Here is a 25121-nt window from a genome sequence, read left to right on the forward strand (position 1 = left end):
AGGGTGATCCATGTGAGGTGTGTCCTGTGCTGCCTGCAGACATGGGCGATACCGTGGTTGTGCAAGGAAAACCTGGTCCCAAAGGAGAGCCTGGATCAGCAGGAGTAGGAGTCATAGGGCTGCCTGTAAGTACAACACATTACAGTTTAATTGTAATGCCAAACCATAATGTATTCTGTACCTACCTTGCACATCCGGCTTAACATTTTTTACGATCTTGCAGCACGTTTTATTAGGCAGCAGTTAGTCTCAGCTCCAGCAGAAGATTGAACCTTGACCACTTGTGTGGTGTATATATTTTGTTTTTCTTGTCATTCCGTGCTAAAATGTATCTTTTATTTCCGTTTTGGGATTGTACTTCCCATTGTAACTTCCACAATATTTCAGCAGCTGAAGTAGAGGTGGTGTGATATTTCTTCAAAGTTTAGTCTCCAAGGCCTCTAACATAATCTTAATGTGTCTTTTTTTCTCGTGTGTCACAGCTCACCACATTGAGCACATTGCATTTCTCCCCTTGTTCATTCTGTATCTGCATCTACCCCCTTACCCCGGCAGGTGAAATGAGAAATGATTTGTGGGGTAGGGAAAAGAATATAAATTTAGAGTCTTATGAGATTCACTGTGCAATGATTTCCAATAGTGGCAAGATCCATCTGTCATACCTGGTTAGGGCAGAAGGAGAAGAAAGCAGAGCAAAAGAGGAAAAAAAATGAGACATGACCTTACTTTTAGCATAGTTGCACAAACAACAGGGGTTCATGCTATCTTTTCTTTTCCTGCATCTCTTCTGTTCTTATCTATTTACCAGGGGCCTGAAGGTGCACGTGGCAAAGCTGGACAGAAGGTATGGACCTCCGCTTAATCAACTCATTGGAGTTATTGCTTACATAAAGTGCATAACCCACAAATCAACCCAATTCATTTTAAACCAGTCTAATTTAAGAAAAAGAAAAAAAAAAAATCAAAAACAGTACATTTTAATGACATGTTGTGCACTATAACGTACGTCCTATCAAGGTAGACCCTGGACAGGCTGAGAGGCTTTCAGCCAACAGATTATTATGACTTTTTCGACCACTGCCAGATTTGATGTTGTCAGAAACAGTCAAGATAGTCTGCAGTGCCGCACCATCAGAAATGATGTATGGAAGCATGTGGGCAGTTATTGTTACATCATTACGTCTGCAAAGGACATAATCAAATCATTGGAGTTTATGTATTTGTCTGTGTGTCTGTTAGCAGGATTAGGTCAAAACTACTGCACAGATTTAATGAAATTTTCACCACAGATAGATTTTAGGCCATGGAAGACTCTATTAAATTTTGAAGTTGCATCTGGATCACATCCAAAATTTAATGGATTTCACTTTATATATGCTTTGAAGGTTTATGTAAAAAAAAAAAGATGAAAAAAAAAGAAAAACTGTTTCACGGATTATCACCAAATTTGCACCACAAATAGATATTAGGGCATGGAAGACTCCACTGAATTTTAGAGGTGATCTGGATTCTGGATCAAGATTTCACATTAGATTAAATTACCTTAGATTAGATTAAATAGAATTTTATGAAACCCTTGTGAAGACTCTCTCAGGGAAATTGAGAGAGTTGTAAAGAGTTGTAAATTGTAAGAAGCACACAGAGTTTCAAAAGTGAAAGTTAAAAACAATTTGCAAATGTAAATATAATTACATAAATATAAATACCAGAAATACTGCTCACTCCTGGTTTACTGGCTACTACTGTTCCTCTCATTCCTGTCCCCTGTCTTCCTGTTACTCCTCCTCCCCCTGAGTGAGGAGTTGTACAGGCTGATGGACTGATGGACAAAGGAGTTTTTCAGTCTGTTGGTCCTGCACTTGGGAAGGAGCAGTCTGTGGCTGAAGAGGCTCCTCTGGTTGTTGATGACGGTGTGCAGAGGGTGACTGGCATCGTCCATAACGTCCAGTAGCTTGTCCAGTGTTCTCTTCTATTCCACCATCACCAGAGAGTCAAACTTCATCGCAACCACAGAGCCAGCCCGTGTGATCTGTTTGTCCAGCCTTTGTATACGCTTTGAAAGATTACGTCAAAACTATTTCACGGATTCTCACCAAATTTGCACCACAGATAGATATTATGCCATGGAAGACTCCACTGAATTTTGGAGGTGATGTTGATCCGGATTGGTGGACGTCCTCAATCTTGGTTTGCTCTTGTTTGAAATAAAACAATAGATTTACATATGAAAATGAACCACAAATGAGCCTTTTTGTTTCTGTTTGGTTTAATTAAAGCTATTTTTCCTTCAAATTACCAGAAATTGTTATTTTGACCTTTGATCCAGATTAAATGGCCCTCACACACATTTAAATATATAACAAGCATTATAGAAGACACATTTCTCAAACAAATGAAAATTAAAGTGCTCACATTAAAATATCTTGTTTGCTTTAAAATTCCTCAAATTATGTACAAAGCAAATTAAAATGTATTACCCAATAGTATTCAGGAGTTGTTTCAAATAAGAGCAAATCAGCACGACTTGATGGGAATCAATATATTTTATAAAATGTTAGAACCGACACAAAATATCACAACATTACAGTCAAAGGCATCAATTTATGGAAAAATTGTGATAAGAACCTGAAAATATACACATCACTAAATTAAATCAAAGAAATGCTTAAGAACCACAGAATGAATAGTTACACTGAGGAGCAGAATGTGAAGATTATACACTTTTGTGCATTTGTTTATTTCTTTGCTTGGTTGTTTGTCTGAATATCTTCAAATACACATTGAGTTCAAGTAAAAAAAAACAACTAAAGTGGAAAGCCAATTTTTGTTGTTGTTATAGCTTTTGAATTAATTTTTTTATTTATATATTTTTTTTCAATAAGGAGCTCTAAGGGCCCTATCCCACTGGGGAGAGGATTAATTGCGTATGAACTGAGTATACAAAGTTCAGGCGTTCGTTGTCGTCTGCAACAAAAATGGCCAAAAATGACTAATGTCCCAGGATGAATTACGGATATATTAATAATGTATAGTGAATATATGATGAACAATTACGGTTGTATAACGCATGTAGTGAGGAAACGGATCAGATGCATTGCAATTATCACGGCATTATGACGGGTGTATTATGATGCATCACGCACAAAGTTAAATCTGTTATAAACACAGGAATAAATAGTGTAACAGCTGCAGACAAGAAGGAAAAAACATGCAACTGTTTTATCAAGCCTTGACAATGTAAACAAGTCAAATAATTACCTTTTTAGACAGCTCAAAATGCTTTCTGCAGCTGGAGCGCTTTGATTCAGCAGGTGATTAGAGATGTTTTCAACAGTCAATTTGCAGAATAAAATGATTAATCTGCCACAAAATAATTATTTTATATACGCAGCATACAGTGCAGAGCGCATGGCAGCCGGTAGAACAAAGAACGGCGTCCAGCTGTGAAAACAGCTCATCTGATTTGCATCCGCCGCAAATCAGATGCAACGCAGACATAATAAAAATGCTTTATTTGTGGCCAATCTGTATGCAGTCGCCACAGCTTATTTTAGTCCGTGATGTGGACATGATGGACACGCAAAATATCTATTTTACACACTGTCCCAGTCCGCTGCCAAGCCGCAAATCACTGTCAGTTGCGGATATCAGAAGATGACGGCGAATATACAGCGCATAGATTGAGTATGTATGTGTATGTATTGAGTATGTATGGAGTATGTAAGGTGGATGTCATCCGCAGCCAAAATTTTATGCAGCTCAAAAATCCTGGAAACGGAAAAACGTGCCTCTGCGTATAATTGCAGACGTGTGCGGGTGTCAGCCGACTCATACAAGCATGTTTCACGGATATTGCGGATGTTAAGCGAATATGAGCCAATTTTGTGTGCAATCCATACGCAAATTCTCCTAAACGCCTATGGGACAGGGCCCTAAGTTTGCGCTTCATTCTTTCAGACACTATGTTTTTCTATATAAAAGTAATTTGCCATTCACGGTGTCCTTGATTATTGATTGTTCTTGTTTTATATATTTTTTAAAAGAATAAAGATTTAAAGATGCACATGAACTTGCTGAGCTACAATCCATGCAACACACAAAAAAACAGGATCATGTGTGCAAACACTGAATATGAAGATGACAATACTTTACTAGCGTGGCATAAAAACTGCTTACATACAGTGTCTTTGTCCAGTAAGTGCCTAAGCACTAGCTTGGTCACATTTGTCTCCCACATATATGCTTGTGGGTCACAGGTTCCTTTCTCTTCTTGAATGTGCCCGACATGTTTGCAGTGTCCCATGTGCAACACAAGATCTTAAAGCAAACAGATCATCAGAGTGAGCTGGTACTAGATTAGATTACATTGCATTAGATAGTATTGATCCCTTGGGAAGACTCCCTCAAGGAAAAAAAGGTTCCAGCAGCATTGTATAGCAGCATACAGAGTAAGAAGCACACAGAGTATCAAAAGTGAAAGAAACAAACAGTGTGCAAATATAAATATAAATACAAATACACAATATAAATTACAGACATACTTATCAATACTGGCTACTACTGTTCCTCTCATTCCCATCCCCTGTCTTCCTGTTACTCCTCCTCCCCCTGAGTGAGGAGTTGGACAGTCTGATGGCCTGAGGGACAAAGGAGTTTTTCAGTCTGTTGGTCCTGCACTTGGGAAGGAGCAGTCTTTGGCTGATTTTAACTAATTTGCATTCTTGAGCATTTGTCTTTTTGCATGTCTTGACAGGGAGAACCAGGATTCGATGGTGCCAAAGGAGAAAAGGTCAGTTTGATGTCTTATTCCAGCTAGAGGCCATATCATGTTTTTTTTTTTGTTTTTTTTGTCTTGTATGGAACATTCTGTCAATCTGACAACAAAATAGAGGCTTAATTAGTAATGCTGCTTATAAATGATTTCCTAATTCATTTTGCTACTCTTACTCATACCTGTTTTGGTGAAGCACAGATTTTTACCGATGAACTAAATGTGAACATTGTCGCTGACGGTCTTTGATGAACACATAATTTGTTCATTTGCTCTAGGGGGAGCCTTGTTCTGTATGTCCCACTCTCGGAGAAATACCTCCGAACCTCATCCCTGGTGTCCTGACACAAACTGTGCAACAGAAAGGTGAAAAGGGAAAGCCTGGCATTGGACAGAAAGGAGAGCAGGTAAGCCTGCACTTTAGCTGTTTAGCAAGAATCAATATCATTCTAGTGGTGAATAAAAAGCTAAGAGCATTTGGAATTACTCACTTGAAACACCACCAAGGTAAACACAGTAATAAGCCATCCTAACTTCTTAGTGTTGGACTGCTTTGGTCCTAATAAAAAAGAATTGCTTGGATAGAATTGAGGAAATTAGAAATAAGATACACTTTCTCTTTTGTGCGAGGAAAACACTGAGGATGGTCCATCACAGATTCTCATTCAAGACCAGAGACATCATTTATAACCAATACACACTCACAAAGCGGGACCTAAAAGAGGCGAAATAATTTAAATGTATACACTGTGAAACTCAACATCATAAAGTGCATGCATGTATGTATATGTATGCATGCATGTATGCAAACTTTGACCCATGCATATAAGTCGTAGATTTAACTTTAGTTAACAACATGTTCACAAAAGAGGTTTTCATAAATTAACTGCTGTCATATTTATTGAAAAATAACCTTTAGGGATCTCTGCAAATTGCATTTTGGATGCAAAATTCCATGCAACCTGGGCATGATCGAGTGGAGAGCAATCTGCATGCACATTGGTGCCACTACTATTGGATCACAGTATATTGTTGGGGAAACTTGAGAATCATTTTATCATTTCTGATCAATTCCTCTCATGTCAAAAAATAAAGCTCACTGCACCAACAATTCTTTCACTTCCATCCATGCTGTTGATACTATAGCATTATCCAACTCTTTTGGATTCAGTATATGGATTTGCACCAGTATACCAAACCACTTCACTGGCCACGTGCCCTTGAACATGCTCCAGCTGGACTTAAATCCTCTGCACCACTCATTTTTTTACATTCATAAACAAAATAGGCCTGAATTTTCTACAGTGAAGTTTGGTGTACCACAGGGCTGAGCTTTAGGTCTGCTACTGTTCTGCTTATATGTAACACCACTCTATTTTGAGTATAGTGACAATAAAGGTATCTTATCTTAGCTAACTTGGTCAGATTATGTGTAGCCTTGGGTTCAACGATTTCAGGTATGCTGTTGGTACACATGTGTGCATGCCTGTTTTTCATGCTGCAAAAGTGGAGACCTTTCTGGCTGCAGTGGAAAAATGGATGCCATCTTATTTTCTACTTCTGAATACCAACATATTTAAGGTGATGGTCATTGGTCCTGCTGGACACACACGTTTGTTTGGTAATTTCAGTTGGTGAATATGTGACTAAACACTGTGATAGAGTTAAAAATCTTGAGGTATTTTTTGACCAGTCCTTGTTTTTTAGATTGCATATTACAGAGCTGACAAGGAATGTCTTTTTATTTATTTATTTTTTATCTTGTATACCATTGCAGTTCTATCTATGGTGGATGCAGAGGCACTGTTTCATGCCTTTGTGTGATTTATAATTGACTACTGTAATGTTTTATTTTCTGATTTGCCATGTTCCAGTATTAAAAGTGATGTCAAACACATACGTATGCTTGAGTTTTGAGTAAGATAAGGAAATTTGATCATATAACCCCAGTTCTGGCTTCTCTTCAATGGTTCTCTGTTCGTGAGGGCTGACTTCAAAGTTTTGCTGGGACAGTATAAAATTCCAGGTGGTTATAGTCCTCCTGCTGTTTCTGAATTTATTGAGCCGTTACACTGTTATTAGCCCTGCAGTCTCAGGACACTGACCGGCTGCATGTTCTCAAGGTGAAGAAGTCAGCATGTTGTAGATCCTTTGCTCTGTGGAATCGTTTACCTGCTGACATTAAACAAGCAAACTGTTGTTGCAAGGCTCCTGGGTGGATGAAATCCATCCTGAGTACCTTAAATCTCTGGATGTTGTGGGACTGTCTTGGCTGACACACCTCTGCAACATCGTGTGGTGATCGGGGACAGTGCCTCTGGATTGGCAGACCGGGGTGGTGGTCCCTCTGTTTAAGAAGGGGGACCAGAGGGTGTGTTCCAACTATAGGGGGATCACACTCCTCAGCCTCCCCGGTAAGGTCTATTCCAGAGTACTGGAGAGGAGAATTCGACCGATGGTCGAACCTCAGATTCAGGAGGAGCAGTGTGGTTTTCGTCCTGGTCGTGGCACACTGGACCAGCTCTACACGCTCCATCGGGTGCTCGAGGGTTCATGGGAGTTCGCCCAACCAGTCCACATGTGTTTTGTGGATCTTGAGAAGGCATTCGACCATGTCCCTAGGGGCACCCTGTGGGGAGTACTCCAGGAGTACGGGGTCAGGGGTCCAGGGTCCTTTGCTAAGGGCTATCCGGTCCCTGTACGACCGCAGCAGGAGCTTGGTTCGCATTGCCGGTAGTAAGTCAAACCTGTTTCCAGTGCATGTTGGCCTCTGCCAGGGCTGCCCTTTGTCACCAGTTCTGTTCATTATTTTTATGGACAGAATTTCTAGGCGCAGCCAGGGTGTAGAGGGGGTCTGGTTTGGGAACCACAGAATCTCGTCTCTGCTGTTTGCGGACGATGTGGTTCTGTTGGCTTCGTCAAATCAGGACCTTCAGTGTGCACTGGGGCGGTTTGGAGCCAAGTGTGAAGCGTCCGGGATGAAAATCAGCACCTCCAAATCCGAGGGCCATGGTTCTCGACCGGAAAAAGTGGAGGAGTTTAAGTATCTTGGGGTCTTGTTCACGAGTGAGGGACGGATGGAGTGTGAGATCGATAGACGGATTGGTGCAGCATCTGCAGTGATGCGGTCGCTGTATTGGACCATCGTGGTGAAGAGAGAGCTGAGTAGGGGGGCAAAGCTCACGATTTACTGATCGATCTATGTTCTGATCCTCACCTATGGTCATGAGATTTGGCTCATGACCGAAAGAATGAGATCTCGAGTACAAGCGGCCGAGATGAGTTTCCTCCGCAGGGTGGCTGGGCGCTCCCTTAGAGATAGGGTGAGGAGCTCGGTCACTCGGGAAGAGCTCGGAGTCGAGCCGATGCTCCTCCACGTCGAAAGGAGTCAGTTGAGGTGGCTCGGGCATCTTTTCCAGATGCCCCCTGGACGTCTCGCTGGAGAGGTGTTCCGGGCACGTCCCATTGCTAGGAGGCTCCGGGGAAGACCCAGGACACGCTGGACGGACTACATCTCTCGGCTGGCTTGGGAACGCCTTGGGGTTCCCCCGGAGGAGCTGGGGGAGGTGTGTGTGGATCGGGAGGTGTGGGCGGCTTTGCTTGAGCTGCTGCCCCCGCGACCCGACTCCGGATAAAGCGGAAGAAAATAGATGGATGGATGGAACTGTTGAAGTCATTAAATCAAGATTTTGAACATGTCATTTTTCTAGCACTTACGATTGATTGATGATTTATAATGTGCCAATGTAAAAGTTGTGAGTGTTTAATTTTTTGATGTTACTGGCCTTGTGTGTTATAGATTTATGTTTCTTAATTGTGTTAAAAAATTTTAAAGCACTTTGAATATGTCGTTGATATGTGGAACAGTGTGGAAAATGATGGCACGGTTGCTTGTTTCACAGGGGGATGAAGGACTTCCTGGATTACCCGGCTTTAAGGGAGAGAAGGTAAAGAACTGCACTGAATTCAGGGAGATGACCTCAGTAAGACAGAATAAGGAAAGTCAGTCATTAAGATGTTGGGATTGGTTCTTCAATGACTTCCTGATGGAGATGATTTCACCAGACACCAGTTTTAGGACCTGAACCGGTCAGCCATTGAAACTTCACTCTACAATGAATGTACACATGAAAAAAATTGGTGTTGAATGACCTCAGTCTTTGACATGGTTGATGTAAGATGTAACTTAATACAACATGTCAATGTCAACAAAGAACATGCACTCATTTCGAACCATTTGTGACATTCTGATCTTGTCTACAGGGTAATGCGGGGAGCAGAGGTGCCGATGGTAGGACTGTAAGTCTGCTTTATTTCATTGGCAATGAATATCTTAAAGCATGTGTGGACCCACTGAAGTTGTGGTGTGAAATGTTTGCATGGCAGGGAAAACCTGGACCAAAAGGACCAAGTGGCAAGGATGGACACAAAGGTGCAAAGGTAAAGCAAAAGCGTTTGGTTATTTTGACAAGTCTGTGGGTTGATTCATGAAAAATGTAACAATATCTTGCAATAATATTATCATTTTCCACACTATAAATCATACTGGGGTTCAACATGCCCCCTTTTTTTGTATTATCAGCTATTTAATTTGGGAATTTTGTGTATTGGTTACTGTACTATTGACATTTATTCTTTCATCTGGTTTAGTGCTTTAATTCCTTGGAAAGCCAAATATATATATATATATATATATAAACGCAACACTTTTGGTTTTGCTCCCATTTTGTATGAGATGAACTCAAAGATCTAAAACTTTTTCCACATACACAATATCACCATTTCCCTCAAATATTGTTCACAAACCAGTCGAAATCTGTGATAGTGAGCACTTCTCCTTTGCTGAGATAATCCATCCCACCTCACAGGTGTGCCATACCAAGATGCTGATTAGACACCATGATTAGTGCACAGGTGTGCCTTAGACTGCCCACAATAAAAGGCCACTCTGAAAGGTGCAGTTTTGTTTTATTGGGGGGGGATACCAGCAGTATCTGGTGGGACCACCATTTGCCTCATGCAGTACAACACATCTCCTTCGCATCATCCGTGAAGAGAACACCTCTCCAACGTGCCAAACGCCAGCGAATGTGAGCATTTGCCCACTCAAGTCGGTTACGACGATGAACTGGAGTCAGGTCGAGACCCCGATGAGGACGATGAGCATGCAGATGAGCTTCCCTGAGACGGTTTCATTCAATACACAAGCAACAGCTCTGGTTGACATTCCTGCTGTCAGCATGCCAATTGCACGCTCCCTCAAATCTTGCGACATCTGTGGCATTGTGCTGTGTGATAAAACTGTACCTTTCAGAGTGGCCTTTTATTGTGGGCAGTCTAAGGCACACCTGTGCACTAATCATGGTGTCTAATCAGCATCTTGGTATGGCACACCTGTGAGGTGGGATGGATTATCTCAGCAAAGGAGAAGTGCTCACTATCACAGATTTAGACTGGTTTGTGAACAATATTTGAGGGAAATGGTGATATTCTGTATGTGGAAAAAGTTTTAGATCTTTGAGTTCATCTCATACAAAATGGGAGCAAAACCAAAAGTGTTGCGTTTATATTTTTGTTGAGTGTATATATATAAAACATGACATACTTGAGAAAATTCAGCATATATATCAACCATTTTCACAGTAATACAGGTTCAGTGTTCCAGGATTGACTGTTTTTGTCAAACCTGTACTGTGCCATACATACAGTATATTCATAAAGATTCGGCTATTTATTTGTCTTAACAGGGAGAGCAAGGGCTGCCTGGTCTTAGTCTTCCTGGCCTTAAGGGTGAGAAGGTAAATGCAGGCATATGTATTCCATTGTGTGTCTCTTCGCTTCATTTTCATGCAAACTAAAGCTGACCATTTGGTCTTCCCTAGGGCGAGTGTGGTGTGTGCCAGCCATACGAGGTTGGAAGTGGACCTGCCAGTATCAAAATGCCTGAGGGAACGAGTGGGAAACCAGGTGAACCAGGCCCTCCAGGACCCCCTGGACCTCCAGGGCTTGGGGCTGATGGCAAGCAGGTGCGTTTACTCTGTTTCCACAAAGGGAAAAAACCTTCCCTGGAAACAAAGTAAAAAATACATGAGCACCTTTCTTGATAAAATGCTTTATCTTTGTATTCAATCAATCAATCAATTTTTTTTTTTTTTATATAGCGCCAAATCACAACAAACAGTTGCCCCAAGGCGCTTTATATTGTAAGGCAAGGCCATACAATAATTATGTAAAACCCCAACGGTCAAAACGACCCCCTGTGAGCAAGCACTTGGCTACAGTGGGAAGGAAAAACTCCCTTTTAACAGGAAGAAACCTCCAGCAGAACCAGGCTCAGGGAGGGGCAGTCTTCTGCTGGGACTGGTTGGGGCTGAGGGAGAGAACCAGGAAAAAAGACATGCTGTGGAGGGGAGCAGAGATCGATCACTAATGATTAAATGCAGAGTGGTGCATACAGAGCAAAAAGAGAAAGAAACAGTGCATCATGGGAACCCCCCAGCAGTCTACGTCTATAGCAGCATAACTAAGGGATGGTTCAGGGTCACCTGATCCAGCCCTAACTATAAGCTTTAGCAAAAAGGAAAGTTTTAAGCCTAATCTTAAAAGTAGAGAGGGTGTCTGTCTCCCTGATCTGAATTGGGAGCTGGTTCCACAGGAGAGGAGCCTGAAAGCTGAAGGCTCTGCCTCCCATTCTACTCTTACAAACCCTAGGAACTACAAGTAAGCCTGCAGTCTGAGAGCGAAGCACTCTATTGGGGTGATATGGTACTACGTGGTCCCTAAGATAAGATGGGACCTGATTATTCAAAACCTTATAAGTAAGAAGAAGAATTTTAAATTCTATTCTAGAATTAACAGGAAGCCAATGAAGAGAGGCCAATATGGGTGAGATATGCTCTCTCCTTCTAGTCCCCGTTAGTACTCTAGCTGCAGCATTTTGAATTAACTGAAGGCTTTTTAGGGAACTTTTAGAACAACCTGATAATAATGAATTACAATAGTCCAGCCTAGAGGAAATAAATGCATGAATTAGTTTTTCAGCATCACTCTGAGACAAGACCTTTCTGATTTTAGAGATATTGCGTAAATGCAAAAAAGCAGTCCTACATATTTGTTAATATGCGCTTTGAATGACATATCCTGATCAAAAATGACTCCAAGATTTCTCACAGTATTACTAGAGGTCAGGGTAATGCCATCCAGAGTAAGGATCTGGTTAGACACCATGTTTCTAAGATTTGTGGGGCCAAGTACAATAACTTCAGTTTTATCTGAGTTTAAAAGCAGGAAATTAGAGGTCATCCATGTCTTTATGTCTGTAAGACAATCCTGCAGTTTAGCTAATTGGTGTGTGTCCTCTGGCTTCATGGATAGATAAAGCTGGGTATCATCTGCGTAACAATGAAAATTTAAGCAATACCGTCTAATAATACTGCCTAAGGGAAGCATGTATAAAGTGAATAAATTGGTCCTAGCACAGAACCTTGTGGAACTCCATAATTAACTTTAGTCTGTGAAGACGATTCCCCATTTACATGAACAAATTGTAATCTATTAGACAAATATGATTCAAACCACCGCAGCGCAGTGCCTTTAATACCTATGGCATGCTCTAATCTCTGTAATAAAATTTTATGGTCAACAGTATCAAAAGCAGCACTGAGGTCTAACAGAACAAGCACAGAGATGAGTCCACTGTCCGAGGCCATAAGAAGATCATTTGTAACCTTCACTAATGCTGTTTCTGTACTATGATGAATTCTAAAACCTGACTGAAACTCTTCAAATAGACCATTCCTCTGCAGATGATCAGTTAGCTGTTTTACAACTACCCTTTCAAGAATTTTTGAGAGAAAAGGAAGGTTGGAGATTGGCCTATAATTAGCTAAGATAGCTGGGTCAAGTGATGGCTTTTTAAATAATGGTTTAATTACTACCACCTTAAAAGCCTGTGGTACATAGCCAACTAACAAAGATAGATTGATCATATTTAAGATCGAAGCATTAAATAATGGTAGGGCTTCCTTGAGCAGCCTGGTAGGAATGGGGTCTAATAGACATGTTGATGGTTTGGATGATGAAGTAACTAATGAAAATAACTCAGACAGAACAATCGGAGAGAAAGAGTCTAACCAAATACCGGCATCACTGAAAGCAGCCAAAGATAACCATACGTCTTTGGGATGGTTATGAGTAATTTTTTCTCTAATAGTTAAAATTTTGTTAGCAAAGAAAGTCATGAAGTCATTACTAGTTAAAGTTAATGGAATACTCAGCTCAATAGAGCTCTGACTCTTTGTCAGCCTGGCTACAGTGCTGAAAAGAAACCTGGGGTTGTTCTTATTTTCTTCAATTAGTGATGAGTAGAAAGATGTCCTAGCTTTACGGAGGGCTTTTTTATAGAGCAACAGACTCTTTTTCCAGGCTAAGTGAAGATCTTCTAAATTAGTGAGACGCCATTTCCTCTCCAACTTACGGGTTATCTGCGTTAAGCTACGAGTTTGTGAGTTATACCACGGAGTCAGGCACTTCTGATTTAAAGCTCCCTTTTTCAGAGGAGCTACAGCATCCAAAGTTGTCTTCAATGAGGATGTAAAACTATTGACGAGATACTCTATCTCACTTACAGAGTTTAGGTAGCTAGTCTGCACTGTGTTGGTATATGGCATTAGAGAACATAAAGAAAGAATCATATCCTTAAACCTAGTTACAGCGCTTTCTGAAAGACTTCTAGTGTAATGAAACTTATTCCCCACTGCTGGGTAGTCCATCAGAGTAAATGTAAATGTTATTAAGAAATGATCAGACAGAAGGGAGTTTTCAGGGAATACTGTTAAGTCTTCTATTTCCATACCATAAGTCAGAACAAGATCTAAGATATGATTAAAGTGGTGGGTGGACTCATTTACATTTTGAGCAAAGCCAATAGAGTCTAATAATAGATTAAATGCAGTGTTGAGGCTGTCATTCTCAGCATCTGTGTGGATGTTAAAATCGCCCACTATAATTATCTTATCTGAGCTAAGCACTAAGTCAGACAAAAGGTCTGAAAATTCACAGAGAAACTCACAGTAACGACCAGGTGGACGATAGATAATAACAAATAAAACTGTTTTTTGGGACTTCCAATTTGGATGGACAAGACTAAGAGTCAAGCTTTCAAATGAATTAAAGCTCTGTCTGGGTTTTTGATTAATTAATAAGCTGGAATGGAAGATTGCTGCTAATCCTCCGCCTCGGCCCGTGCTACGAGCATTCTGACAGTGTGACTCGGGGGTGTTGACTCATTTAAACTAACATATTCATCCTGCTGTAACCAGGTTTCTGTAAGGCAGAATAAATCAATATGTTGATCAATTATTATATCATTTACCAACAGGGACTTAGAAGAGAGAGACCTAATGTTTAATAGACCACATTTAACTGTTTTAGTCTGTGGTGCAGTTGAAGGTGCTATATTATTTTTTCTTTTTGAATTTTTATGCTTAAATAGATTTTTGCTGGTTATTGGTGGTCTGGGAGCAGACACCATCTCTACGGGGATGGGGTAATGAGGGGATGGCAGGGGGAGAGAAGATCCCCTTGCCCTTATTTGCAAAAGTAGTATTTATTATGCCCTTATTTGCAAAAGTAGGCTTTGCACATTTCGTTCCATGTATTTACTTAAAAATGCAAATGAAGTTATTGATGTCATTGTTTTCGCCACTGTTCTTTGACTTATTGGTATTACTCTTTACTTTCCATTCTACATATTTACATATAAAACACTCAGAATCACACTTACAATGACACCCAACCTTACAAATAACCTTTAAAATTTTTACAGAGGGTGGAAATGTGCTTTATAATTAAAACAAAAGAATACCTGGAAGAACAATCAAGAATTTAGTAGTAATCTATTTAGTAGTAATTAGGGAATAACCCTGTTGTGTCTGATGGTTTTCGGACGTTCATGCTGGTTATACGGTCGCAAATAGAGCTTTACCGGTGATGCGTTAAAATGGCTATTTGCGACCGTATAACAGCATGAATGTCCGCAAATCATCAGACAAAAGGGGGTTATCCCCATTTTAATTCAATTCCATCGCTTACATGGATTATTTTTCTGTAGGTAATTCAGTCAGCAAAGCTTACTATTGAGCAACAGCTGTCAGGATGTGGAGTAATCCATCAAATGTGAAAATCCATCAAATGTGAAATGATAATTCTGTGTCTTTATCCACGTCAATACTTTCTTATATCTTAAATTCACCCATTTAGGCGGCGGCGTCAGTACGTGACTTTCTCTCACTCTCAGCTAATAGCACTAACAGCTAGCAGCGCGCACACCCAGTGTTCTGTCGAATTATGCATCTCGTCACATAAGTCAACAGTTCCGCATCCCTACAATCAGAATCCACATCAACACTTTCATATGGTAGCTTAAATTCACTCATTTAGGCGGCGGTGGCGGTACGCGACTTTATCTCGCTCTCAGGTAACACCGCTAACAGCTAGCAGCGCACGCACCCAGTGTTCTGTGGAATTGTGTGTCTTGTCGCACAAAATCGACAGTTCCACATTCCGACAATCAGAATCCACATCAACACTTTCGTATGGTAGCTTAAATTCAACCATTTAGGTGGTGGCGGCTGTACACGACTTTCTCTCACTCTCAGATAACAGTGCTAACAGCTAGCAGCGCGCACAGCCGGTGTTCTCTCGAACTGTGTGTCTCGTCGCATAAACTGACACTCCCTCGTCCCGACAATACTGTGGATGCATGTGCATGCACAGTTGCGCGGAGGACAGGAATGACATTCAACAGGAATGACATCTCGTCAGAACACTGGTCAGGGTGCGGAGTAACATATCCAAATGTGAAACGGTCAAATATTTTGCCACCATTACCCCAATATTATACATTCTGAAATCTCACACGCTTAACCAATCAGATTCACGGAAAAAAATGTAATTGGATTAGAAATGAGAATATATTTCAAGACCACAAATATACCATGTGTAGCATTGATCCTAGTTGAAACATTCAGCCTAATTTCTTATGAATTAGGCAATATTCCTAATTGTGTCCCTACTGCCACAGGTGTGCCTTAATCTGAATTCTGAATACAGATCAGTATGGGCTATTTCTTTAAACCATGGTAACATCTTACTATGTTGTTTTGTCCAGGTCATCATTGTAAATGAGAAAGTGTTCTCAATTGACTTACCTGGTAAAACATTGAATAAATAAAATAAAATAAATTTTCTTTGCTCCATCAGATTAATCAGCATCTAAATTAGACAGGGAACAAAGGATGAAAATAATTCACCCCAAGGGGTAACTCAACCCACAATCCTTATTGTACAAATAAGATATGCAAGGATTCACTTCATACCCCAGAGTTTTAATAAGTGTAATAAATCTCTGTGGGCTTCTGCCACTCCTCCCAATTACATGCTGCGTGCCTCTGTGGTTTCCTTTGTGTCAACAGTGATTTTTACCCCAATGAATAGAATCAACTTGCATATGACAGAACGTGTATTAGAGAGCGCGGGTGTGAATGTGCATGGTATACTCGTCCTTGTATCTGCATGCTTTTTATACATATTCTCTTTATTTACTTGTCCAGGGTCTGCCAGGTCTTCCTGGTGCTAAAGGAGACCGGGTGAGTTTCATGTTAATGTTTGTTATTGACCTTCATCTTCCACACTCAGAATTCTTCCACAAAAACACAACAACAAAGTCAGACCTCATTATACGGCCGTGATGCCAGACAAGGTATTGCAATTAACACGTCAATGTCTCTTAGGTGTTCTGTGTACTTTTCCAAGCCACACAACAAAGCAGTCTACATTCATTTAGATCTGCAAGAATAGCTTTTGAAGTGCAAAGAAACGTTTTGACTTCTCTCAACATACGAACAAGCTATCAATTAAAAATGTCCCTAGAAATTTCACGAGTTTACTTATTTTACAAAGTATGTTTCCACCCCTCTCCCCCAACACCCCGAGCTAGGTATTTAAATGCATTCATTCTGAGTTTACAACAGGTGGCTAGAGGATCAGATCCCACCTGCAACCCTGCAGAATGAGATGAACCAAACATCGCTTTCAACATGACAACAGCGATGATGCCTTGTCAATAATGAGAAGAAAAATAGGAAAAGTGCATAATTCACAGAAAGATGGGAGAATGAATTATTCATCCCATAAAGTAAACAAAAACCAAAAAGAATCACAGGTCCGTGGTGGTGAACAGCATTACATCAGCTAGAATAGCTTACAGCAATGCTGGATTTATTTTTTTATGGAGAAAATTCACACACTTGACTGAGTATACCTATATCTGAGTAGAATAATATTTATTTTACTCATCTCTGCCAAGCTAGATATGCTGTCACCTGTGCCTGTTTCTTATTGTTTTGTTTTGTTTTTCTTGTTGGTGTTTTGTTTTAAGCTTTCATAAGGCATTGATGTCATTTTCTCTGGAAATGTCTGGTCCACAATAATAATAATAATAATAATAATAATAATAATAATAATATTAATAATAATAATAATAATAATAATAATAATAATAATAATGAACATTGAGTGAGGCCGAAGGAAAAGCTGGAGGGTTTTAGCCATGCTAATGCTCCCCAGACCATTTTACTGATAAAAAGTCTGACATGGTGAGATGGTGATGGGCTTCACTCATTAATGTCGGTGACATAAACATATTATTTACTGTTGTTGTACGTAAATTTCATTGATCATTCAATAAATCTATCGATCTCGAGAATACAGAAGTTTATGTTCTTTATATTCTACACTCAACAAAAATATAAATGCAACACTTTTGGTTTTGCTCCCATTTCGTATGAGATGATCTCAAAGATCTAAAACTTTTTCCACATACACAATATCATCATTTCCCTCAAATATTGTTCACAAACTAGTCTAAATCTGTGATAGTGAGCACTTCTCCTTTGCTGAGATAATCCATCCCACCGCACAGGTGTGCCATATCAAAATGCTGATTAGACACCATGATTAGTGCACAGGTGTGCCTTAGACTGTCCACAATAAAAGGCCACTCTGAAAGGTGCAGTTTTGTTTTATTTGGGGGGGATACCAGTCAGTATCTGGTGTGACCACCATTTGCCTCATGCAGTGGAACACATCTCCTTTGCATAGAGTTGATTAGGTTGTCAATTGTGGCCTGTGGAATGTTGGTCCACTCCTCTTCAATGGCTATGCGAAGTTGCTGGATATTGGCAGGAACTGGTACACGCTGTCATATACGCCGGTCCAGAGCATCCCAAACATGCTCAATGGGTGACATGTCCGGTGAGTATGCCGGCCATGCAAGAACTGGGACATTTTCAGCTTCCAAGAATTGTGTACAGATCCTTGCAACATGGGGCCGTGCATTATCCTGCTGCAACATGAGGTGATGTTCTTGGATGTATGGCACAACAATGGGCCTCAGGATCTCGTCACGGTATCTCTGTGCATTCAAAATGCACATTCAATTCAAATGCATTTGCCCACTCAAGTCGGTTAGGACGACGAACTGGAGTCAGGTCGAGACCCCGATGAGGACGACGAGCATGCAGATGAGCTTCCCTGAGACGGTTTCTGACAGTTTGTGCAGAAATTCTTTGGTTATGCAAACCGATTGTTTCAGCAGCTGTCCGAGTGGCTGGTCTCAGACGATCTTGGAGGTGAACATGCTGGATGTGGAGGTCCTGGGCTGGTGTGGTTACACGTGGTCTGCGGTTGTGAGGCTGGTTGGATGTACTGCCAAATTCTCTGAAACGCCTTTGGAGACGGCTTATGGTAGAGAAATGAACATTCAATACACAAGCAACAGCTCTGTTTGACATTCCTGCTGTCAGCATGCCAACTGCACGCTCCCTCAAATCTTGCGACATCTGTGGCATTGTGCTGTGTGATAAAACTGCACCTTTCAGAGTGGCCTTTTATTGTGGGCAGTCTAAGGCACACCTGTGCACTAATCATGGTGTCTAATCAGCATCTTGATATGGCAAACCTGTGAGGTGGGATGGATTATCTCAGCAAAGGAGAAGTGCTCACTATCACAGATTTAGACTGGTTTGTGAACAATATTTGAGGGAAATTTTGATATTGTGTATGTGGAAAAAGTTTTAGATCTTTGAGTTCATCTCATACAAAATGGGAGCAAAACCAAAAGTGCTGCGTTTATATTTTTGTTGAGTGTACGTAGCAATGATATTTTCATGAATACCTTTAATAAACGCACATGCATGTACCATTAAAGCCTGCAATAGTTTATCATTAACAAATCGTGTCAGTCTATTTAAAGTACCTTCATCTCAAGACCTACATACACAGTGCATTGCAGCCACCTGGAAGTCTGATTCCCCCTTCCTCATTGAGAGGTGGTTTTCAGAATTAAACAGTTGTATCCCTCTCGAGAAAATCACTTATAACCTTTGAAAATCTTACAATCCCTTTCTCAGAATTTTGCAGCCCTACTTGAATTATATTGATGGCCATCTTTTCCATTGTGAAGCCTGTCATATTTTAATTTAATTTCAGCAAGCACTGACCCCACCCCCCTTTTTTTCTTTTCTTTTTGGGGTGGGATGGGGAAGGGAGTCTTGAACTTTTGTGATTTGTTCCTTGTGTTTTATGTTTGTACTTAACTTGTAAAATTGAAAATAAAATATAAAAAAAGACCTTCATACACCCAAGCAATTTTGAACTATTGTGTATCATATACAATCGACATGATATATTTGCATCAACCTACATTGATATTCGGTCCAAGTCTTTGCCTTAGTTATTATAATAATAATAATAAAAAAAAATAGTAATAATATATATTGCTTATAGATTTAGAGGTTAAAAGGTTGTTTGGGTTAATATGATTGAAGGAAATCCTGTGAGCACTCCGTAGAACCAAGTGTCATAGCCTGTTATTATATATCGTTGTTACCAGGGTGACCAAGGTGAACAAGGTGAAAAGGGATTGGACGGAGCTGTTGGAGCTCCTGGATTGCCTGGACAGCCTGGACGGGATGGTCTAATGGGCTTGAAGGGAGAGAAGGTACAAAAATCAATTTTGGTTACTTTTAGTATGCTTCACCTGCCATGTTTATTCCAACAATTCAAAATGAAAAAAACATTACACATTATAATGTTTTGTAGTACACTCATTATCCATTTTTGCAAACCATAGCTGCACATGAATTATACCATAAAATCTGCTTTTTGATTGATTGGGTCGAGCTTTTTCGACACATGCATGAAGCAAAATTTTCAGGCAACCAAATAAAATGTATGAACTTAAGGACATTCTTCATTGTTCAATAATAGTGAAACAGACAGAGGAATAAAGTCATTTTATTGTGGAAACATTGTCTGCCAGGGTGATGCTTGTACCAGCTGCTTGTCTCCGGGAACTGTGGGTGGTGATGGCATAACAGCACCAGGACCGAAAGGAGAGAGAGGGGACCCCGGTCCTCCAGGAGAAGGGAAGCCCGGAAAACACGTAAGATAATTTTTAGTTTATTTTTATTAATGACTCCATATTTATGCTGTATAAATTGCTGATAATTGCATTTTTTTTTTTTTGTTCCAGGGAAAACCAGGCCTGCCAGGTGTGCAGGGACCCGCCGGTCCCAAGGGAAACAGGGTATAATGACCAATTATATCTGTGTTTTACCATGTTTATAAATGCACTGGGATGGTTGTGTTTGTTCATCTGTCACCGAAAGACTGTAATCTGTGTTCTCCTGTGTAGGGAGAGCCTGGAGCTGCAGGAGTTGGTCTTCCAGGAGCACAAGTAAGGCTGATGTGTCTAGAAAAGTCCAAAAGACCAATAAAACAGTTATGACAATCACCAATGTGGCTCTTAAGTTGATGTGGTGGTGTTGTGATTTCACAAAGGAACACCATGTCAGGGTTTGAAGATTCCTTCTGGCTTAGATCTAAGTTATGTGGCTGTAAATGTCTACACATAAATATTACTGGACCAGTCTCTCTAGAATCCTTTGATTCCTTGTGGAATCTTCATTTGAAGCTTGTTGCCTTTGAAGATGGGCCATCCAGTCTATAAAATGTCCCTGACAGTCTATCACTGTAGCACCATAAATCCTCTCTTTCATTCTTTATTTTCTATTCAACCTATCCTAATTCTGCTGCTCCGTTTTTTGTAATATAATTAATTTATCTCATAGGGTGAAGAGGGACCTAGAGGGCTCCCAGGACTTTCTGTGAGTTTCATATTTATGTCTAAAGCTTAACTTTTCATCGCTGCATTATTATTGTTAATTCTCCTCTTGCATGCTTTGCGCAGGGATCTCCTGGAGCTAGAGGAGTGCCTGGCTCTGCAGGCCCTGCTGGGGGAAAGGTAATATAAAACTAAGTGTTGAAGTTTAGTTCTAAACTAATTCAAACCATTGTGTTTGGGATGGTGAATGTGACAGTTACAGACTGTCTTTTTTTAGGGCTCCAAAGGAGATGCAGGTCCTCCAGGGCCACAAGGTCCCATAGGCATTGGAGTGGCAGGTCCTCCGGTATGAAAGCAATGTGCCTTTTTTTTTTATTAAATATGGGCATGGAATGTCAGAACAATTTAAAATACATTTGTAGTGTTGAGCATTTATGATATGATTTACTTTTGCACCCCACCCCAGGGTGAAAATGGGGCCCCCGGCTCTAAGGGATCGCCGGGAGCTGACGGCAGACCCGTAGGTTTTCTTGTTTCTTTCTAAAGTGTGTGTTTGTATTTGCATGTTGTGGCGCATTTGCGATTTGCAAAGCCGGAAGAGCATATTAATGTACAAAGTTGAGTTGAATCCATTTTAATGCATGCTCAGTGTTTTGATGTTCTTTGAGCATCACTGGGAATTGGCGTTGGTTGGGGCATCATTTATAACCAACGATGTCTGCCTTAATCCATAGCAGAGGCACTGTCTGCTCCCATGCCATCGTCTGTCTCCTGATCTACCCTTAGCTTGCTGCCCAGTGAATTTTCTTCTGGAACAACAAAGAATAACTTAGTGTTTTGTGTGTATTTGTGCTGCCTCTTTCTCATACAGGGAGTTGATGGAGCTAAGGGGGACAAGGTAAGTCTACCATTTTGTTTGGCTGAAGGAATCTAGAGGGTTTTCTTGTTAAGGGGATGGAAACAGATGGTAATCACAAGAGATGGTTCTGCAACACCCATTCCACGCACGCATCCACACACTCTGTCACGCACGTGCACGCACCGGCCCGAGGGCACAAATAGAGTAGCAGCAGAGGTGACAAGTGTACTGTAGCTGGCAGACAAGAGGAGTTTCGGGGCCTCGCAAAGAGAATGTGTAGGACTATTAATTACTGCATTCATCAGAGGCACCCGTCCAGACTGTCACTGAGAGGGTGGCAGAGATGAAGATGTGGTAGAGGCGGCACTTCGGGGTCAGAAGCATTGTGAGATGTGGAACAGAAGCCTTTATGTAGGCCGAGTTGAAAGGAAGAATAAGATTTAAAAAGGACTAAAAAATGAAATAGTGAAAAAAGGATGCAACAGCGTCACCCTGTGTATTGACGCAAGCTTTGTACATGCAGCGTACCTGCTGTTTTGGGAGCAAACACACCACATGTTTAAATCTGGCTGATTTTGGAGCAGGTGTTGCATTGAGGCTGTCATCATGCCAACCCAGTCTCATAGCAGTTCATGAGGCTGGGTTACAAAAAAGTACATTAATCTCTGGGTTTGTGCCAGGGGGTACGAAAATGGGGCGCTTTTCGTGACGAGGGAACAAATTAATTTTGTGACGGGGGCGCGAAATGTGGGGTGACAAGGGAGTCTGGGGGAGTTATGCAGAGTTGGGATGAAATCACTGTCAAGTCATTCTCAAGTCATGAATTGGCAAGTGTCAAGTCTCAAGTCAGCTTGCAAACAGTTGGTGGTCATTATGACTTGACACTTGACTTGTCAGGGGAGTGTAGACACTAACGCTATGGTTAGAGTTAGGAGAAGGGGAAGATTCTAAATAGCGAAATTTAAAAAAGTCTCACGGGGCCATGAAAGAAAGACAAACGTTAGACTGAGCTCTGTCATGCATTACAAATGTTTCTTTGGTGCATTCCAGAGATAGGACAAAGTCACTGTCAAGTTGTTCACAAGTCATCAGTCTGCAAGTCCCAAGTCAAGTCTCAAGTCAGTTTGCAAAGAGTTGGTAGTCATTATGACTTGACACTTGACTTAGGTCTTGACTTGAGACTTGTGACTTGCCAATTCATAACTTGAGAATGACTTGCTGGTGACTTTGTCCCACCTCTGAAATTATGCTTAGGTTTAGGGGAGGGTAGACAGTAACGCTATAGTTATGGTTAGAGTACGGAGAAGGGGAAGATTATAAATAGCAAAATAAAAAACAAAGTCTCACGAAAATCAGGCGCTATTCGTGACGAGGCTATTCGAGACTGAGCTCCATCATGCATTACAAATGTTTCTTTGGTGCATTCCAGAGGTAGGATGAAGTCACTGTCAAGTCATTCTCAAGTCACCAATCTCCAAATCCCAAGTCATGTCTTAAGCCAGCTTGCAAACAATTGGTGGTCATTATGACTTGAGACTTGACTTGGGACTTGCTGATTCATGACTTGAGAGTGACTTGATGGTGACTGCGTCCCACCTCTGGTGCATTCAGTGATGGATCTGTGCTCTTCTGAGATCCCTTGTTTGGATTTTGATGGAGGTTAAAAAGTAAATGCCACCAATACGTGGTGCATGATGTTAATTTTGGGTAATCTTGCAACTCAGTGATAAGGACATCTTATTCTTCAAAAATGCAACACATATGATAAAAAAGCATTTTGGGTAGTGTTTTTGCATCTTGATGGCATATGGCAGATGGCAAACCAAGTGTTCCATTGTTTTGCATCAGATTTAAAAAGAAAAATTCTGCCACTACTGACTGTAAGACCGGGAGGTGCGCACTTAATGCAGTGACAAGGACAAACCGGATTTTGAAGTATTATTCCTGCATGCCCAGCTGCAGTACTCATTTAAGAACATCAGTTAGAACATACCCTTTCATGCTTGGGTTGCCTACACTCCTTTCCAGTATGCAATGGGGGAGAAGTGGTGTGATGCTACTCAGAAAACTGTTTGCCCTGACCGCTTCTAAGAAGGTTATTTTCTCCTTTCTTTTGATAAATGGGGACATCAGAAGAGGTTTATTATTGATTTGATCATTGTAAAATCAGCACGGATGCCTCCTCACACAATGTTCTCACTCAGTTTGATTAAAAGACTCAAGACAAATAAATGAATGAGCATAATATGAGGCTTAGACTGTCTGTTGTCTCAGTGTACACTTTGATTGTAGTGAGCGATATCTCAGTGAGGGAGACATTTTATTCGGAACTGTGATTGATGACTGCTACAGATGTGACGTTCCCGCCGACCTTGCAAAACCTTGGGTGGGGGGGGTGGGGTTTGAGTTAATGGATTCTGGTTTCAGTGTCATGAATGGCAGCAGTGGACATGGTACACCATTAATGGTGGAGTATCTAAGCAGGTCGATTGTGTTCTTCTGAGAAGACGCTGGGGAGTCCTGTAGAACTTTCTGGGTCAATAGAAGAGTGCTGTTTGTGAACTATGACCACCGACTTGTTGGAGCTTCTCTACAGATCCATTTGAGGTCCCACAGACTGTGGTGTAAAAAAATCTAATCAAGAGTAGAATAGATTAGACAGAACTTTATTAATCACTTGGGAAGACTCCCTCAGGGAAATTGAGGTTCCAGCAGCATTGTATAGCAGCACAGAGGGTAAGAAGCACAGAGTATCAAAAGTGAAAGTAACAAACAGTTTGCAAATATAAATATAAATACACAAATATAAATACCTGACATATTAATCAGTACTGGTTTACTGGCTGCTACTGTTCCTCTCCTTCCCGTCCCATTTAGATCATTGTCAGTTCAGTTCACTTCATATTTTTGGACCATTTCATGGACGAAAAACCATAAAGTCAATGTAAATTTTCACAAATATTTGACATTTTACACACTAAATCAATTCTGAAAAAAAATTACAGTAATAATGAGAAGAATCAGCAGCTGCAGCATTAAATGTGGCATACAGAACTAAAACATTTAGCAGGATCTAAATTGTGATTTTGAAATAAAATGTTCAATTACACGGCAGTTAAGGCTTATTTAACATCAGTGAGCATAAGTGGGAATTTACTTGCATGTGGAATTTAAAGCATCAAGTGTTTCAGAGCCCTGGCTGTAAACAAAGGATCATTCAGCTCTCTGTGAACATGAAATCATGATTCTAAAAATGATCCGTGTGAGGTCGCACCAGAGACTATTAATGTGATGCAATGGCTTAA

General features: G+C 40.7%; 1 protein-coding gene across 5 annotated transcripts in view; it reads left to right on the forward strand.

Moving 5' to 3' along the window:
- Nucleotides 1-25121, forward strand: part of col16a1 (collagen, type XVI, alpha 1) — a 177212-nt gene that overhangs the window by 103157 nt on the left and 48934 nt on the right. For all 5 annotated transcript variants that reach the window (XM_034160345.1, XM_034160347.1, XM_034160348.1 and 2 more), the window contains 19 exons: nt 3-125; nt 809-844; nt 4754-4789; nt 5050-5178; nt 8674-8718; nt 9035-9070; nt 9158-9211; nt 10519-10569; nt 10654-10797; nt 16384-16419; nt 19725-19832; nt 20154-20276; nt 20367-20420; nt 20529-20570; nt 20965-21000; nt 21084-21137; nt 21235-21303; nt 21424-21477; nt 21829-21855. In XM_034160345.1, coding sequence (XP_034016236.1) covers nt 3-125; nt 809-844; nt 4754-4789; nt 5050-5178; nt 8674-8718; nt 9035-9070; nt 9158-9211; nt 10519-10569; nt 10654-10797; nt 16384-16419; nt 19725-19832; nt 20154-20276; nt 20367-20420; nt 20529-20570; nt 20965-21000; nt 21084-21137; nt 21235-21303; nt 21424-21477; nt 21829-21855 — 1257 coding nt within the window. The remainder of the gene's footprint in view (nt 1-2; nt 126-808; nt 845-4753; nt 4790-5049; nt 5179-8673; nt 8719-9034; nt 9071-9157; nt 9212-10518; nt 10570-10653; nt 10798-16383; nt 16420-19724; nt 19833-20153; nt 20277-20366; nt 20421-20528; nt 20571-20964; nt 21001-21083; nt 21138-21234; nt 21304-21423; nt 21478-21828; nt 21856-25121) is intronic.

This window comes from Thalassophryne amazonica, chromosome 20 (genome assembly GCF_902500255.1).
Source record: "Thalassophryne amazonica chromosome 20, fThaAma1.1, whole genome shotgun sequence".
In the NCBI taxonomy this organism is placed as follows: domain Eukaryota; kingdom Metazoa; phylum Chordata; class Actinopteri; order Batrachoidiformes; family Batrachoididae; genus Thalassophryne; species Thalassophryne amazonica.